The 15,493-nt window shown below is 39.8% G+C and overlaps 1 protein-coding gene across 1 annotated transcript in view; it reads right to left on the bottom strand.

Annotated features, from left to right (window-relative positions):
- ENPP2 (ectonucleotide pyrophosphatase/phosphodiesterase 2) overlaps nt 1-15,493 on the bottom strand; it is a gene marked incomplete at its 5' end in the record, with an annotated part of 105,667 nt that overhangs the window by 54,231 nt on the left and 35,943 nt on the right. The window contains 6 exon segments of the mRNA XM_080800000.1: nt 4,081-4,200; nt 5,240-5,319; nt 5,526-5,623; nt 7,566-7,626; nt 9,630-9,755; nt 13,872-14,027. Of these exon segments, the coding sequence (XP_080656126.1) occupies nt 4,081-4,200; nt 5,240-5,319; nt 5,526-5,623; nt 7,566-7,626; nt 9,630-9,755; nt 13,872-14,027 (641 nt within the window).

The following is a 15,493-nucleotide window of genomic DNA, read 5'->3' as shown; positions in this document are numbered from 1 at the left end:
CTTTCTCACTGGAATCAGAGGATTTAAATGTGAAATCCAACACCCGATCGCATTAAATTAAATGTGAATAGGAGAAGGGGAGAAGTTTTGAAAAAGAAAATAAGCAAAGAAGTTTTTCAAAGACATGAGCTACCATTGTAATGTTTCTAGCAGTTCTTCGCAGGGAAATGATTCTTTTGCATTCAAAAGCACAGAGCCAGGATGAATGGAATTCCGGGAGACCAGAGGGGTGGCTGGGGCTGTAGCATCTGCTGTAGGAAATCACTTACTGAGATTCCAGATCAGAACAAGCTACCATATGAGGACTGGGCTTGTAGCAGAGCAGACTGTGGGCCCGTGTGGCTCTTTGGAAGTGCTTAGGGCCTGAAGACGGTGACTGATAAACTACAAGGAAAAAGTACAGGCAAACATGCCTCAGATATGGTCCAGTCCAAGTTCAATCCAAGACATGGTAGTGCGGCCCCTGAATGCATCAGGCTGTAGATTACAGACTGAGAATAAAGGGATTCTACCTCCATGGGGTCCACAGTCTAAAGCAGATATGTGAATAATTTCAAAAATATACGGTCAAATTTATGACAGAAATAATATGAAAACCCAAAGGAGGGTCCCTGAGCTTAGCCAGGGCTGGAGGAGCTTAGCGACCACCTGGGGACAGATATTTCAACTGAAATTTGAAAGATAACTAGGAGTCTAGGAGCAAAGCGGCTAAGTGAGCATTAGAGACCCCTCAGCTCAGAGCAGAGTCCAACCTAAGTACCTTAGGATACAGTAAAAAGAGGGGGAGGGAAGCCCAGGTTTATAGCAATCTATAGGAAAGAAACAACAAAATAAATAAAAAGTAAAATTTTCCTGAAAAGACAGCAAAACTGCCCAATAGCAGGATAATAAAATAGGCAGAAATAGTCTGGCACTTTCCATCAAGCCAACCCTTTAGGGCCGGAATTTCATGCCTGCTCTAATGTCATCCTGCTTCTCTTTGCCGTGGTTCTTGCATTTTCCCACTACAGTAATTCACGAGGGTGGTCTCCGGACCAACTCACTGCATGACCACTGCTGGCAGACGCAGCGGCAGACCAAGCCTCTTGAGGAGTGGTAAGACAGCACCTGCTCTTCCTGGAAACGCCTTGCTCTAGAAACTGTGGCTTCAGAGGACTTGCATTGTGGGGGGGGGGGGGGGGGGGGCGGGGCTGACTTCTCAAATCCCCACCTTCCGTGGAGTTGGAGTCTCCTAGGGAGTCTCATTCATTGTCCACTTTGCTGAGTCCAGATTTAAACCAAACAGGGAATTTCCCACTGAGATATCTTCAGAAATTGCAGGATTAGAGCGGAGAGATTTTTCAAAGACATGAACACGCTTAAGGAATTTCAGTAAAAGTATGGAGCGTACTATCGTTAACAAGAACCAAGTATAATTTTAAAGCAATGACAACAACAACAAGAATCCCATTAAAATATGTATGAGAACTGTAGCATCATAAAGTGAATGACAGCTTTTAATAGCCCATTGTGAGGACTAACAGATTAAAAGCAGACCTGAGTTGGCTAAAATGGCTATATCTGTGCTACAAAAAAAGCGGGGAGGGGTGAAATTAAATTAAAGGAAATTATTTTTGGAAGCCTAATGTAAGATTCAAATTTTCAGATGCATGATATACAAATGCCTCATCCCATCTATTAAATTTTAAAGTAGGATTAGAGTGGTTCTTATTTACCATTTACTCTGACTCCTTTATTATTTAGCCAAATGTCTTTCATGGTTTCATCATTCAATAAAAATAAACTGAGTTTAATTTCATTACCCAAGATTTTTATAAATATTTTCTCAACCCCAGTTATTTTTTTCCACTGGTGATTTTGTGAAATGCATAAGCCTCTGAGAGGGTGGGATAAATGCCTGAGAAATATTTATTAAGGCTCATCTCTTCGTCTAATATTTCTAGTTTCTTATATTCTTATTCTGTGGTTCCTTACAGTTTCTGTCACTATATTCTTTGTATATGTTTAATTTCAATAATAAATAGTGTTTAAGTTATAGCTACTATGTTCCTTGAAATTTTTATGGTGTCCCCTTGTTCAAGAAGATAGAAGTACAAATCAAGAGGAAGACAGAAGTACAGATTTCACTGTAAATCGTTGTCAGCACTAGGAAAATACTAAACTTGGTCAAATCTGTCAACATTGAAAGTCAGGAAATAGGCAAACAGAATTGAAAACGACTTCATTCCATTGGGCAGCTTCGCAGCATTCCCTCTGCTCCATTTCTGCAGAAGTTAATGAAGATGTGGACTGATCTTCTGAGCCATGCCCACCCAGAGGGAAACTAATGGTAACACTGGGGGTAAGGTGATCCAATTTGATAAATGACTATTTCTCTCCATCTCCTCTGTGGTTCCTCAGGCAACTTTGCTTCCATGACAAAATTAATATAAAAAACCAATGAGCAATACTTGACAGAACTCTAATTTTAATAATTTTATTTACACATAAAATGTTCCTCTATCTTAAACTTTATGAAATCCACCCTGTAAACAAATTTCACTAAGCTCACAGCTCAGGTCATCACAGACTTCTGGGAGTCCAGCCTGAACAAAGACAGCAGAATCAGAACCTCTACCATAAAGAAACACTTCTACAGACATACAAGGAGTCTTCCAATACTTATTATTATTTTTTTTTAATGAGAAGCCCATGTTTAGCTTTGCATACGGTTTTGTTAGGCATGAATCTATTTTTGTAATTATAAATGACCTTTAATCAAAGCAATACCATTTTTTTCTGACTTTTTTTCCTCTAGCTTGCCCGTAGATTGGAGCAAAGATTTCTGGGTATGGGATTGCTCAGGGATGGTAGAGTCATGGATATGTGCAGACACTGGCCATCTGCATGTCATGGCCGATACACAAGGGTCTCAGCCCTCTGTCCTAACCAGAGCTCCGGGGGGCCGTGGCCTCCAGTCAGAGTTGACATAAGGTGGGACCATTTCCTGTCTTTCTTCTACATGTTTTTCATTGGCTGTGTATACTGGGCTGTGTTCCTGTGGGGATCTTGGCCCTTTTACCCTGGGGCGTGTGCCCTTGGTTCAATTCTGCACATTCAACAACCTTGTCTCATGTTGCCCTTTTGCTCATGTCTGACCAAATCAAGTTGCCTAACCTCGTATACAGTCATAGGAAAAATATGATGTAGAGAGCCACCTACATCCTTTTTTTACTTTCTGCCCATCCATTAGATCCCAAGTAAACAGGATGAGTTCTTTCAAAGTATTAATTTGCTGGTCCAAAATGAAGATAGGAAAAAAAAAAAAAAAGGGACGCCTGGGTGGCTCAGTTGGTTAAGCAGCTGCCTTCAGCTCAGGTCATGATCCCAGCGTCCTGGGATCGAGTCCCACATCGGGCTCCTTGCTCAGCAGGGAGCCTGCTTCTCCCTCTGCCTGCCACTCTGTCTGCTTGTGCTCACTCTCGCTCCTCTCTCTCTCTCTCTGACAAATAAATAAATAAATAAATCTTTAAAAAAAAAAAAAATGAAGATAGGGTTCCACTTACATGTAACTTCCAAGAATTTCAAAAAATGGATTAAACAAAAGAATTCACGAATTCCCAGCGAGTTCATTGAGCTCCTTCTTATCAGCAAGTTTCTCTGTCTCTGTACATATGGTACCTGGGCCAAAATTTGGGGGTAGTCCTAATCATTCACTTCTCTTTTTATTGTACCCCTAAATCTAGTAAATCAGTAAGATCTGACTATATATTCCCTCCTCAAAATGTCTCTGAAATGTGCCTTTCTGTCACCATTTCCATTACCAGCATCTAATGAAGACATTTATCCTCTGGCACATTTATAATCATAACCTCACCTACACATACACACACATATATAGAGACACACATGGACATAGGAATATACACATTATTTATACATATATACAGGTATTATGTGCACAGATATATATACACAACACTAAAGGGCAGAAACGTTGCCAAGTCTGAGGAAATTATATGCATCTTTTATGCAGGTAAAAATTTGGGGATGAAATGGTTCAGTGCACAGATACACATACACACAAAACGCAGAACTCACCGGTTGACCTCCCCACCATCTGTGATTGAACTTCTCTCGTCCTCGAAGGTGGAAAGTAGCATCAAATACAGGATCGTACATTGAATTGCCAACAATTCCATGTGATTCTGGATACAGTCCCTTTGTGTAAAAACAAATTTATTGTTAAACTACCAATATGATAATCTGTACATGTTAGTTCTACCATATATTTTCTTATCATAGGAAGTTTTATAGCAATATTTAATTTCCAAATTTATATAAGATACATGTAGACTCTTGTGTGTGTTGAGCAAACATGAATGTTGTCTTATTAATCATAAGCTATCTGAGAGACTTAACATGATAATAAGAAAGTTAATATTTGGGGTTTTTTAACTGTTACGATTTAGTAAGATGACAATAACTTTTATTGTAATAAGTTAACCTGCAGATTGAAATTTACTTCTGTGCCTCCAAAGAAGCTTCTATTTATAAATACACTTTTCCTTTTCCCTAAGTTCTACTTCTACCTCAGAACCCCTCGAATTCATCATAATAACAAAATAAATAAACAAATTGTGTTTTTTAAGAAGAAAACAAGGTAGGACTGGGAGTATCTAAAAACGAAAACAAAGTGCCCTGAAGTCAATATTTTTATTTGAAAACCCAGAAAATAAACAACAGATCCTGTGGTATCTGACAGAAGCTTAATGTATGTGTTCAAACAGAATGGTACCTGAAAAAATGTTCTCAGTTTTGAAGTGACCGTGAGGTTTGGTCCCCGACAAAGTTGTAAAAGACACTTACCATGAACAGCTCAGGCAGACAAGATAGAAAACAGACAGATTTTCTTGGACCACTGAGAAACATGTTTTTTTTAAATCTCCCTTTAAGTCATTTCAGGATGAAATCTACACCCACACCCTTTGAATTTACATCCTTTGAAAAAATACTTAGGAGGCACCCTGGTGGCTCAGGCAGTTAAGCGTCTGCCTTTGGCTCAGGTAATGATCTCGGGGTCCTGGGATGGAGCCCCACATGGGGCCCTCCCTCCCTGCTCAGCAGGGAGTCTGTTTCTCTCTCTCCCTCTTCCCCTCCAGACCCCGCCCGTGTGCTCTCTCTCTCTCTCTCTCTCTCTCAAATAAATAAATAAAATTAAAATTAAAAAAAAGAAAGAAAAGAAAGAAAAAATACTTACAGTGGCCAAAGTGTATAAGTTAGGGAAAGTTTTTGTTGGGTACACGGGCCTCATGTAGGGAGAGTGTGTGCCGCAAGACCCTAGGGACAGAATTTCAGACAACAGGACAAGAGTCACTTCACATATGGGACTCCGCTTCAGAAACCACCGAAGACTTGAGTTACAATCACTTCTGTATTTCAAATAATAGACTACATCTACTCGTCCATAGCTCTCAAGCTCATAGCTGAGCACGCACTGGGCAGATCATGGATGCTGATGAGAATACAGAATGAAAAGGACTTACTCAGCTTTTCAATGTTAGGCATGACCTTGCTGCCTTTCTTCATATATGATGCACGGAAACCATCGACCGAAAAGATGATTAATGGAGGGCGAACAAACCTTCAAGAATAACATATTAAGCTTTAGAAAACGTCCTGCCACAAAGTTTCCATTGTGCCTTCTCATTCTGCACAACTGAGACCAGGAGTTTCCAAGATGAAACGTCAAGTGAGGCTATTGGTTACGGCCTGGGCTGCCAGCCACATGGCATGTGTGATGACCAAAGTCCAGAGTTAAGTGACCAAGGTCATTACATGGCCAGGGAAGGGACTGGACTTCAGATTTCCCTTGCTGCCTCTCACACTGCAAACAAGGTTTTTCACACTGTATAAAGTTGTTTTATTTGCCTGGAACAAGTGTTCTCCCATTTGCTACCCAGAAAACTCCTATTCATTCCTTAAAACCCACCTCAAGGTTTCCTTTTCTATAACGTTAGCTGCTCACACTTCTGAATTCCTTTAAGATATTAATTCATACCTCTTTTTTCATTCACATACATACTACATTATTTCGATGCATAGTTTATGTCTTATCCATCTTTCTATTTCGTAGACCTTTAGCAGGGCTTCAATAAATGATTATCAAACACATGAATGAACGGGTAAATGAGCATGAAATTTATGGCAGTAGCACTCTTGTCCCTAAAACTTATAAAAGAATTCTTTTAGGTTTAATCATAAAATAACTTTAAAAATAATCAAAATTGATGAAGAGCTTTAAAAAGTTCACCAATAAAGGACCAGACGATTCATTTAACCTCTGTTATAGTCTGAGGACAGAATTGGCCGGTCAGACTTGAGAATACTGAACTGCAGGAAAACATTTTTTCCTCATAGTTTGACTTGAGTTTATTGAAGCCACATAACAAATAAGGCGTATTTCAGACGCATCACAGATAAAGCCCATAGAATGATACTATCGATGAGTTCATTATAGTTGTGACTATTCTCCATTAACAGGGCTTCTACTGCTAGACTGCTTTGTCCCCCATAATAACTCAACACATGTTAAACAGTCAGAAACTATGGCCATTCCATTCAGAAAGTCCAAAGAGGTACAGTGGCTCATTAAAGCCAAAGGAGGAGATGAAAATCAAGACAATATCGAAATACTCGGATTTTGCGTTGCAGGCTATGCCGCTAAAAAACAAATATCCACTTGAACAAATACATTCATGAAAACACACTTGTTGAAAATTTATTTTCTGCCAGGCATTTTCAGGGTCCATGAATTTTCAGCAGTTTCCTGGAAGGCGTAGTAAGTGTCTCACGCCAGTCGCACTTGAACTGTGGGGGTCACTCAAGCCTGGCTGCACCCCAGCGTTCAGTAGTTGTCAAGTTCCTGCAGCATCCAGTAGGAGTTACCAGCTTGGATGATATTTTTGAGAAGTTCTGTAGTCCTCCCCTCCCCCCTGCCAAAAAAGGCAGAAGCAGCCTTCCCAGAAAAAAACTCCGAAAAAAAAAAACAAACCCAAAAAATAAATAACAAATCAATGCCAGAAATGTTTCTTTCCTTCTCTGGTGATATTTACATACAGTTTGTAAAAATCTTCAGCTACGGTGATGTATAGAGGATATTCAGAGGATATGTGCAGAGGCAATAAGAGAAAAGGTTTTAAAAACTCCCTACTTTGGGGTGCCTGAGTGGCTCAATGGTTAAGCCTCTGCCTTCAGCTCAGGTCATGATCCCAGCGTCCTGGGATCGAGCCCTGCGTCAGGCTCTCTACTCAGCAAGGAGACTGCTTCTCCCTTTTCCTCTGCTCCTCCCCCTCTCTCAAATAAATAAATGAAATCTTAAAAAAAAATAAAAATAAAAACTCACTACTTCAAGATGTGCATTCTAGCTTTCGATGAATTAATCACTTACAAGTACTTGAGTATGAGTTTACCTGTATAAGATGATCTCAGCTTTTACATTGTTTGTCACCGTGTACCTATCTGGATCCTGGGATATTTTATCAACTAATATGTAAAACTTCATCATGTTTATAAAAGGCACTTACCCTGCAGGGCATTCTGGGGTCTTTATTTCCTCACAGTTGTCATCTACCCAGTGTGTCTCTCCTATAAGGTAAAGTGGGTAAATTCACTTGTGAGTCTCATGGTCAACGACAGCCAGAGCCCTAAAGACCGCAACCCTAGGCCCCGTGTCTTGCTGGATACTCCTTGCTTATGGGACACCATCTAAACAGAAACTCTGAAATAAAGTCCAGTGTTGGTTTGGCTTACTAAAGTACACCCATACATAATGGAAAAGCTAATATTTAATAGCCCCAAGTGGTGTTTATGTGAGCCTTCTGAGTCTAAATGGTTTGTAGATAAAAACACCAGTGGCGTCAGTGAACAAAATTTCATGTTTGTTTCCCTCCAGAAATAAACTGTTTGGTCATTAGATGGAACATTCTTTTCTCCACCACTGAACATCTCAGAGCCCTAGAAAGTATGGCACAACTTCCCTTCAGTTGCAGGGAAAGGCTTAGAATACTCAGGAATGATAGGAAGATTGCAAGAGAAAGATGATTTGCCACTGGATCGGTGCTCAGCCCGTGAATTTAGGGGAAAAAATCAATGCTCTTTCACTTTTCTCTTCCTCCAAGATCCAAGAGCTTTCCTGAGTTACCCCGTCAAGAATGGAGAACAGAAAAGAGCTCAGGTTTAAAACCAGAGAAACATTAATGACGAGGCTTCCTTAGGAGAAAATGAAAATTATCAAAAAGCATTTGCTTTAAATGGCCCTAAGGCAAATAAACATCACGTATTTTGACCATCGGAAATCAGAAATTGCCCTGGTCAACAAGAATCTCACTCCTGACAGCTGGGTAGGTTAGTAACATGCTCCTTAAACTGGGGGGAGTTTTACCACATATCTAGTAACCCGGGGCTCTCACAAAAGTACTACAACTAGAAGTTTTAACCAGCAAAACCCAATGTTGAATGGTTCAATGACCAGCGACACCTAGGACTTTTCTGGTCTTTTCTCTTCTAATAACCTCTGTGGTTTACATTTATTACATGGGCGGGGGGGGGGGCAAAAAGGAAAAGGAATAAGATTCTCAGTTGATTGTATGCTTTATCAAAAGTTACAATAACTGTTTGGGCAGGGAAAGTTTCCAAATTCAGGATTTAGGGAATACCTTCCCGCCACAAACTGAACACAAAACACGTTTCAGAATGGATTTGCTTTTTTCCTGAAATCTTTTCACAGAAACTCTTCTTAAATGTTCCATGGCACAGCTAGGAAGAAGGACTTAATTTTGACAATAAAGTGACTTGCAAAGTTTACATAAAGATTCTTGGATCTTTCCATTAACCTCTGTAATTGGGTGCTATGGTAACTTCAGATCCTTAGAGACAGAAACGTCATCTTTTATATTTTTGTTAGTTCACCGACTGATATTTACTATTAGAATAAAACCATCATATTCCACAATTGACCATACCAAGAGAACAGATATGCATGCAGAGCTTTGGGGTACAACAGGAGCTGTGCATGCCCCGATCCTCTTTACCAGCTGGTACACACATCTTCAGGCTGCGGATAGTGCTCCAGTTTATAGCTTACATCCAATGGGTACAAAAGCCATGTTCCCCCTGCCTCAAGGGTAAGAACGCTATTATTCACCTTCCAGACCTTGCAGTAAATCACGCCAAGGTGAGACTTCCCCTAAAACCACATCCTTGCTGGCTGCCCCCTGCCCCGACCTCCTTCATGCTCCCTTCCATGGTTTTCCCACAGAGCGTTCCCTCAATACATTCCATGCACGGAATTCCCTCTCGGGCTCTGCTTTCAGACAACCTGATCTAAGACCAAGACAGGAACTTTAGTAAACTCTTCGTTATTAGGATTCTACCACATTCTGGAATTTGGGGCGATTTCCTTGTTATTTCAGATCTGTGAAATGCAGGGAAGCAAAACGAAGAAAAAAGCATGAGAAATTTAAAAACACAACCTCTTCCCTCCTTCCAAACCCATATCCAAGGTGTTACAGCCCCAACATCCAAGATTCCTTGGAGCATCTCCAGTTTTTATTCTTTTAAAGCTCTAGCCAACCCACAGAAACATGTACCTTTGCAAACCACTTGGTAATTAGTACAGCAGTCTCCCCTGGCCAGGCAGTCCTCTGAGCAGTGACAAGCATTGTCTTCGTTTCTTACTTCTCCGCATCTGTCCTTAGTACACTCCCAGCCGCCCGCTGAAATCGGCACAATAAAACACTGTCACTGCTTCTCACAAACCAAATGAAAGAGGCCACAATTGCTCACAAGTGTTGCCAACAAAAAGAGCTAAAATCCCACATCATTTAATCTGCTTGTGAAATTAGAGTTGGCCTGAGGCCTAGATGATATTTGGAGGACTTACAAATAGGTTGAATTCCTAATTTTTCAAATCAGAGTACGAAGCCAAACATAATTGGGCTCCTTTGGAAAAATGGAACCCTTACCATTTGCACACTGTACTAAAAAAAAAAAAAAAAACAAAACAAAACAAAACAAAAACCCAGGAAAATGTACGGTGTGTAAGGTTTGTGATAGGTGTTTCCACCATCTTAGGCAGAGTAACTACAGCTGGGCTCTTTTATTTCCCAAAGTAGCTTTGCTTGACATTAATGAGTTTGATTTAATTACAAATGATAGTGCAACCAAATCCTCTCCTGCTCTAAGCTGCGGCTGGAGGGTCCAGTCCTCAACAGAGATGTAGAGTTTAAAGGGATCTGAAAAACACTCACAGTGCCAACCATCAACCAAAATATGGCCCCATCTACAATGAGGGGTCATAGCCCCTCCTCTCCAGGAGGCCAGTAGATGGGTTACAGATTTCTGTCTGAACATACTTGATTTCGAGCTCATGGTTTAACTCTATCAATAGTAAATATTTAAGAAAATTAACATTTTCACTTAAAAGAGAGTGCTGGGGCACCTGGGTGGCTCAGTGGGTTAAAACCTCTGCCTTTGGCTCAGGTCATGATCCCAAGGTCCTGGGATCGAGCCCCACATCAGGCTCTCTGCTCAGCAGGGAGCCTCCTTCCCCCTCTCTCTTTGCCTGCCTCTCTGCCTACTTGTGATCTCTCTCTGTCAAATAAATAAATAAAATCTTTTTTAAAAAATTAAAAAAAAATAAAAGAGAGTGCTATATTTTTTTGCTTGCATTTTCATCTACTAGACTGGAAGCTCCATAGCGGGGGGGGGGGGGGGGGGGAAACCACATCTCTCTTCACCATTATGTCTCCAGTATCTGAGACTGTGCCTGGCACATGCTAGGTGTTCCACGAGCATGCATTCCATCTACTTGCAAATTATCATGAAAATAAAACACAACTCTTTAAATTCAGGGTTGATGTACTAAGAAACTTCATAATGAATTCACTTATTCAATACATAGTTCTATTATGTTTTCCATGTTCCAGGTGCTAGGGGTGGGGCGGGCGTCATGAAGAACAAGAAAGACAAGACGGAACATCTTCACGGAGCTTCTATTCCAATTGGGAAAGACAGACCATAGGCAAGCAGACCAGGAGAAACAAGATAATTTCAGCTCATGTCAAGTGCTATGAAGGAAATAATACGATGGTACTGATAGAGAGAGACAGAGTGGAAAGGGGATGCTACTTGACATGGAATGGTCAAGAAAACCGTCTCTAAGCTAAGGACACTTGAGGTCTTCATCCCTTATTATATGTCGTAAGTGGAAGGCAATGGTTTTAGAAAACAATGTTGCTACTTGGTAATATTCTACCAACAGACACTTTGCTAAATGAATAAATGAATAAAGAAGTACTAGTTGCCATGCTAGAAAACCATACAACTACTGTTTAATTTCCCCTCTTTTAGAATTACCTTTATATCCAAATTTTCTCTGATTTTTTTGATATCCCCTCTTCCTCTGCCTTCGCTTCCCAAGCAGATGAAATGCTTGAAATTCCTTTATCCAGGACCTGCTATTCCCAATGGTTAGCAATTTTCCAAGGTTACTTGGACTGATTTTTTTTTCCCAATTCAAGGATAATTCATATAACACATATACTTTTATTGTTGCTCTAGTTTCATAAGAAAATCCCTTTGTTTACAAAGAAAAATCACTATTAACAAGCTGAATTTATTGAGGAACTACTGGCTTTGTGTAAAAATGGAATTTTTAAAAGCCAGGGTTCAGAGTGAACCATAAGCAAGGTAGGAGTCAGTCAGCTGTATAATTTTGAAAACAAACATGGAAATAAACAGAAAAAAAAAATTTAACCTTATGGAATAATAAGAAAGTTACCTATTAGATCAGAAAAAGCGATTTTTTTTAGTGAAAATATGTATTTTTAAAGTGAGAATATGTTGAAAAGGGAGTGCTGAAAGGCTCTTGTGCCTTTTGAGAGGAATATAAACTTTGAGAAGTGTTAATTGTGTATCATATATTTATATTTTTAAAATGTACACTTTGCTTCAAAATCCCACTCCTAGGAATTTGTCTTAAGGAAAACAGACAAAATTTGAATAATCATGAACCACATTCATTGATACATTCTTCATAATAGCAACAATTGGGGGAAATCTAAATAATGATTAGTTACTCAAGAAGCGGGTTGCATCTGTTCAATGGAATACTATTTAGGCATTCAAAAGGACAGTGTGTAAAGAGATATATGAGTATAGACATATCCTCTCCCAGACATATACATATATACACTCATATAAATACATGTACACACACACATATAGTAGTCAAGGTCTACACTGAAACATTGTGCTTATCTCTGGAAAGTGGCCTGTAGGCCATCTCTGAGGCCTGTAGAATCTCAGGGACTTTTATTTTCTCCTTCAACCTTTTGTTATTATTTGATATTTGATTCTTCCACATTTGGCATATGTTATCTTGGTACACAGGAAAATAAACTACTTCAAAAATGTTGTTATTGTCTGTATTTATTAGATCTGGAAAGAGAGGCATGAACGACATTTGGAAAGAGCTAAGGTAGAGTGGGGACATCCACTAAACTTTGCAAGGAGCTCTAAGATCAGGAATCCGGACCTCTGAGAGGACATGCCAGAGGCCAGATGCTCATGGCGCAAAGGAAACGAGCATCGGTTAGGTCCCCGGTGCCAAGCAATCATAAGCTGCTGGTTTGAAATAATGTTTCGGAGCCAAAGAGCTCTACTAGAACATCTGTTCCATCCATATGTTCAGTTTACAAGGTTCTCAGCATTTAAGTTTGCAGACCCACGGCTAAGGAACCTGGGAGAAGTTCCAAAGGAAAGTAACAAGAAAAAAATGGCTACATGTTTGGAAAATGTATTATACAGAAAACAGCCTAATAAAACTCTTCTTGTTTGGTGGGGGAAAAGCAAACAAACCAGAACTGGTAAGGGAGTTGGCATCGATTTTTATATAAATCAAGGGCTATTTCTTTAGTAAAGGAGAATAACGTCTCTGTTTCTAATGATATCATTAGAAGTATAAGGGTAATATCAATGATAATATGAGTCAGATTTTTGAAAGAATCATTTAAACCATAAAAGTCCAAAAACAAGTCATAACTTGTCAAGGAAGCTGTGTCTAGAGATCTTGGCACTGTTGACGGTCATCTTTCTCAGAGTTTACATACAGCGCTGCCCAGAGGCATGCTGGATAGCCTACAAGGTTTCTCCGGGGTCCTACTTAAAGTGTTGGGCTTTGGAAACAGAGCAGGTGGGGTGGCAAATGTCTCCAAACTGCTTCTTCTCAACTCAAGTGTATTCATTCTGAAGTCTGTATATTCTACTGATGGTTCCAGTAGAACAGACATGGCAAGAAAGGCCAGGATGACTGAGAGGAATATTTCGGAGCTACCCTGAGCATGAGACCCCAAGTAGAGCTCCATAACAACTTTCCACCTGCACAGAGAATGGGGAATTATATCAGAGTAGGCCAATAGTTACTACATGATAAGAGGAAATAACACAAGTGTTGTACACTGAGCAGGGAAGAAAAATTTTAAAAATTAAAATTAAAACAGAAAATTAAAAATAAGAATGCTGTCAGTTTTAGTCCATGTACCCTAGCAGTGAATGTGGGAATTGATAGCAAGAGACAGGTGATGAAGATTGGGGGAAAAAAAGCCTGGCCGTAAATATTTCCAAAATCGGTAAATAATGACCGCAGTTGCAAAGAACGTTCTTTGAGTAGGCTTGGTATGCAAACAGTCACAAATCAATAATCATTCGAGAAACAAAACTAATGCACACAGTTTCGTTTGACTAAAGCAAGGTGCAAATGCCAGGGAGAATAACAGTGAGGGCATTTTAGCTCTCCAATCAAGTCTCCAGAGGACCCAAAATTTACCCACCTGTCTTCAGACAAAGCTCATCGAAGTCATGGCAGCAACTGCTGTAGCTCTTACATAGGTTGTCACAACGGCAATCAGGGGGCCCAACCTCTTGAAGTTCAAAGCATCTGCCCTTGCATGATCCAGAAGTGTTAGTCCAGGGGGAGTCCGATAACACTGCAAGATACAAGAGGCAACGGCAATGGGATTGGGAAATGGGTCCTGTCATCACAGAGAAGGGGCAGTGGGAAGGAGCACAGCGTGGTGACACAGTCAGGCTCTAGCTGAGCAGCCTGGCACCATCACCTTCTAGCTGTGAAACCTGGGCAGGTCACTATGGACCCTTGGCAGTTCACCAAACCTCCTGCCCGTTTCCTCATCTGTAAAGTGGGGGGATTAATGAAAGTAACTGGAGATTATAATGAGAATTCAAGGAAACAATCCATGCAGAACACTTAGCAGTCTGTCAAACACAGTAAGTGCAATGAATGTTGGCTGATGGTTTTATTTTACTGTTTATAATTATTATTACTACAAATCTGGGAGGGTTAGTGTCTCTGTGGATGTTAACGATGCCAACAGAGAAGAGAACATTAATGTACACACTTAGAAACAAGAGTTCATGTCCCTCTTTGAAAACCTGTAATTTTTTGTAAGGAGATTTGAGCCTAGATGATCGGAGAACAGTCTGAACATACGGAACTGAAATAGAAGACTTATAAGACCTCTTCCAGCCATTAAATCTACATCCATAACTGGAGTTATGCAAACATGAACACCATAATCTCAGCTTGTCAAAAATAAATCCTTTTTATTTTCCATGATATGACTATATATCTAGAAATCTCAGGATCAACTAAAAATTTAGGGAAAAAAGTTGGTGAGACAAAAATTCTACGTATTTGTATTATACAAGGAATTAAGTTCAAAAATTCAATGGAAGTTCCATTCCTCATAGTTTTTTTTTTTTTTTTAAAGATTTTATTTATTTATTTGACAGAGAGAGATCACAGTAGACAGAGAGGCAGGCAGAGAGAGAGAGAGGGAAGCAGGCTCCCTGCTGAGCAGAGAGCCCGATGTGGGACTCGATCCCAGGACCCCGAGATCATGACCTGAGCCGAAGGCAGCGGCTTAACCCACTGAGCCACCCAGGCGCCCCCCTCATAGTTCTTAAAAGACATGATATCTAGGTATAAATGTCATCAGACGTGTAGAACCTACCTGAAGAACACACTAGAACTCTACAGAAAGATTTTTCAAAAGATTTCATTAAATGGAAAGATATACCATTTTGGAGATAAAAATAGTATTATAAAAATATCACTTCTTCCTAAATGAACCTAAAGATTCAATGCAATCACAATAAAAATATAAAGAGGAGTTTTTTAAACAGGAGAGGATATTAAAAATTTACAAAAAATGAATACATGAAATGAAAAGCACTTGAAAGGAAAAGTAATTTGGTGAAGACTAGATAGTAAAGTATATTCTGGAGTTAAATAATTAAGACAGTTTATACCAGGAAATAAGTAGATCAATGCTGAAGGCAGGAATGGAGAATTTATTTATGATGAAAGCAACTGGAGAAAGAAAGAGGCATTAATCAGGTGAAAGAAGGATTAATTAGTAAGTAGTGCTGGAAT

This window comes from Martes martes, assembly GCF_963455335.1.
Source record: "Martes martes genome assembly, chromosome: 4".
Lineage (NCBI taxonomy): Eukaryota > Metazoa > Chordata > Mammalia > Carnivora > Mustelidae > Martes > Martes martes.
This window is presented reverse-complemented; position numbering and strand designations above follow the sequence as displayed.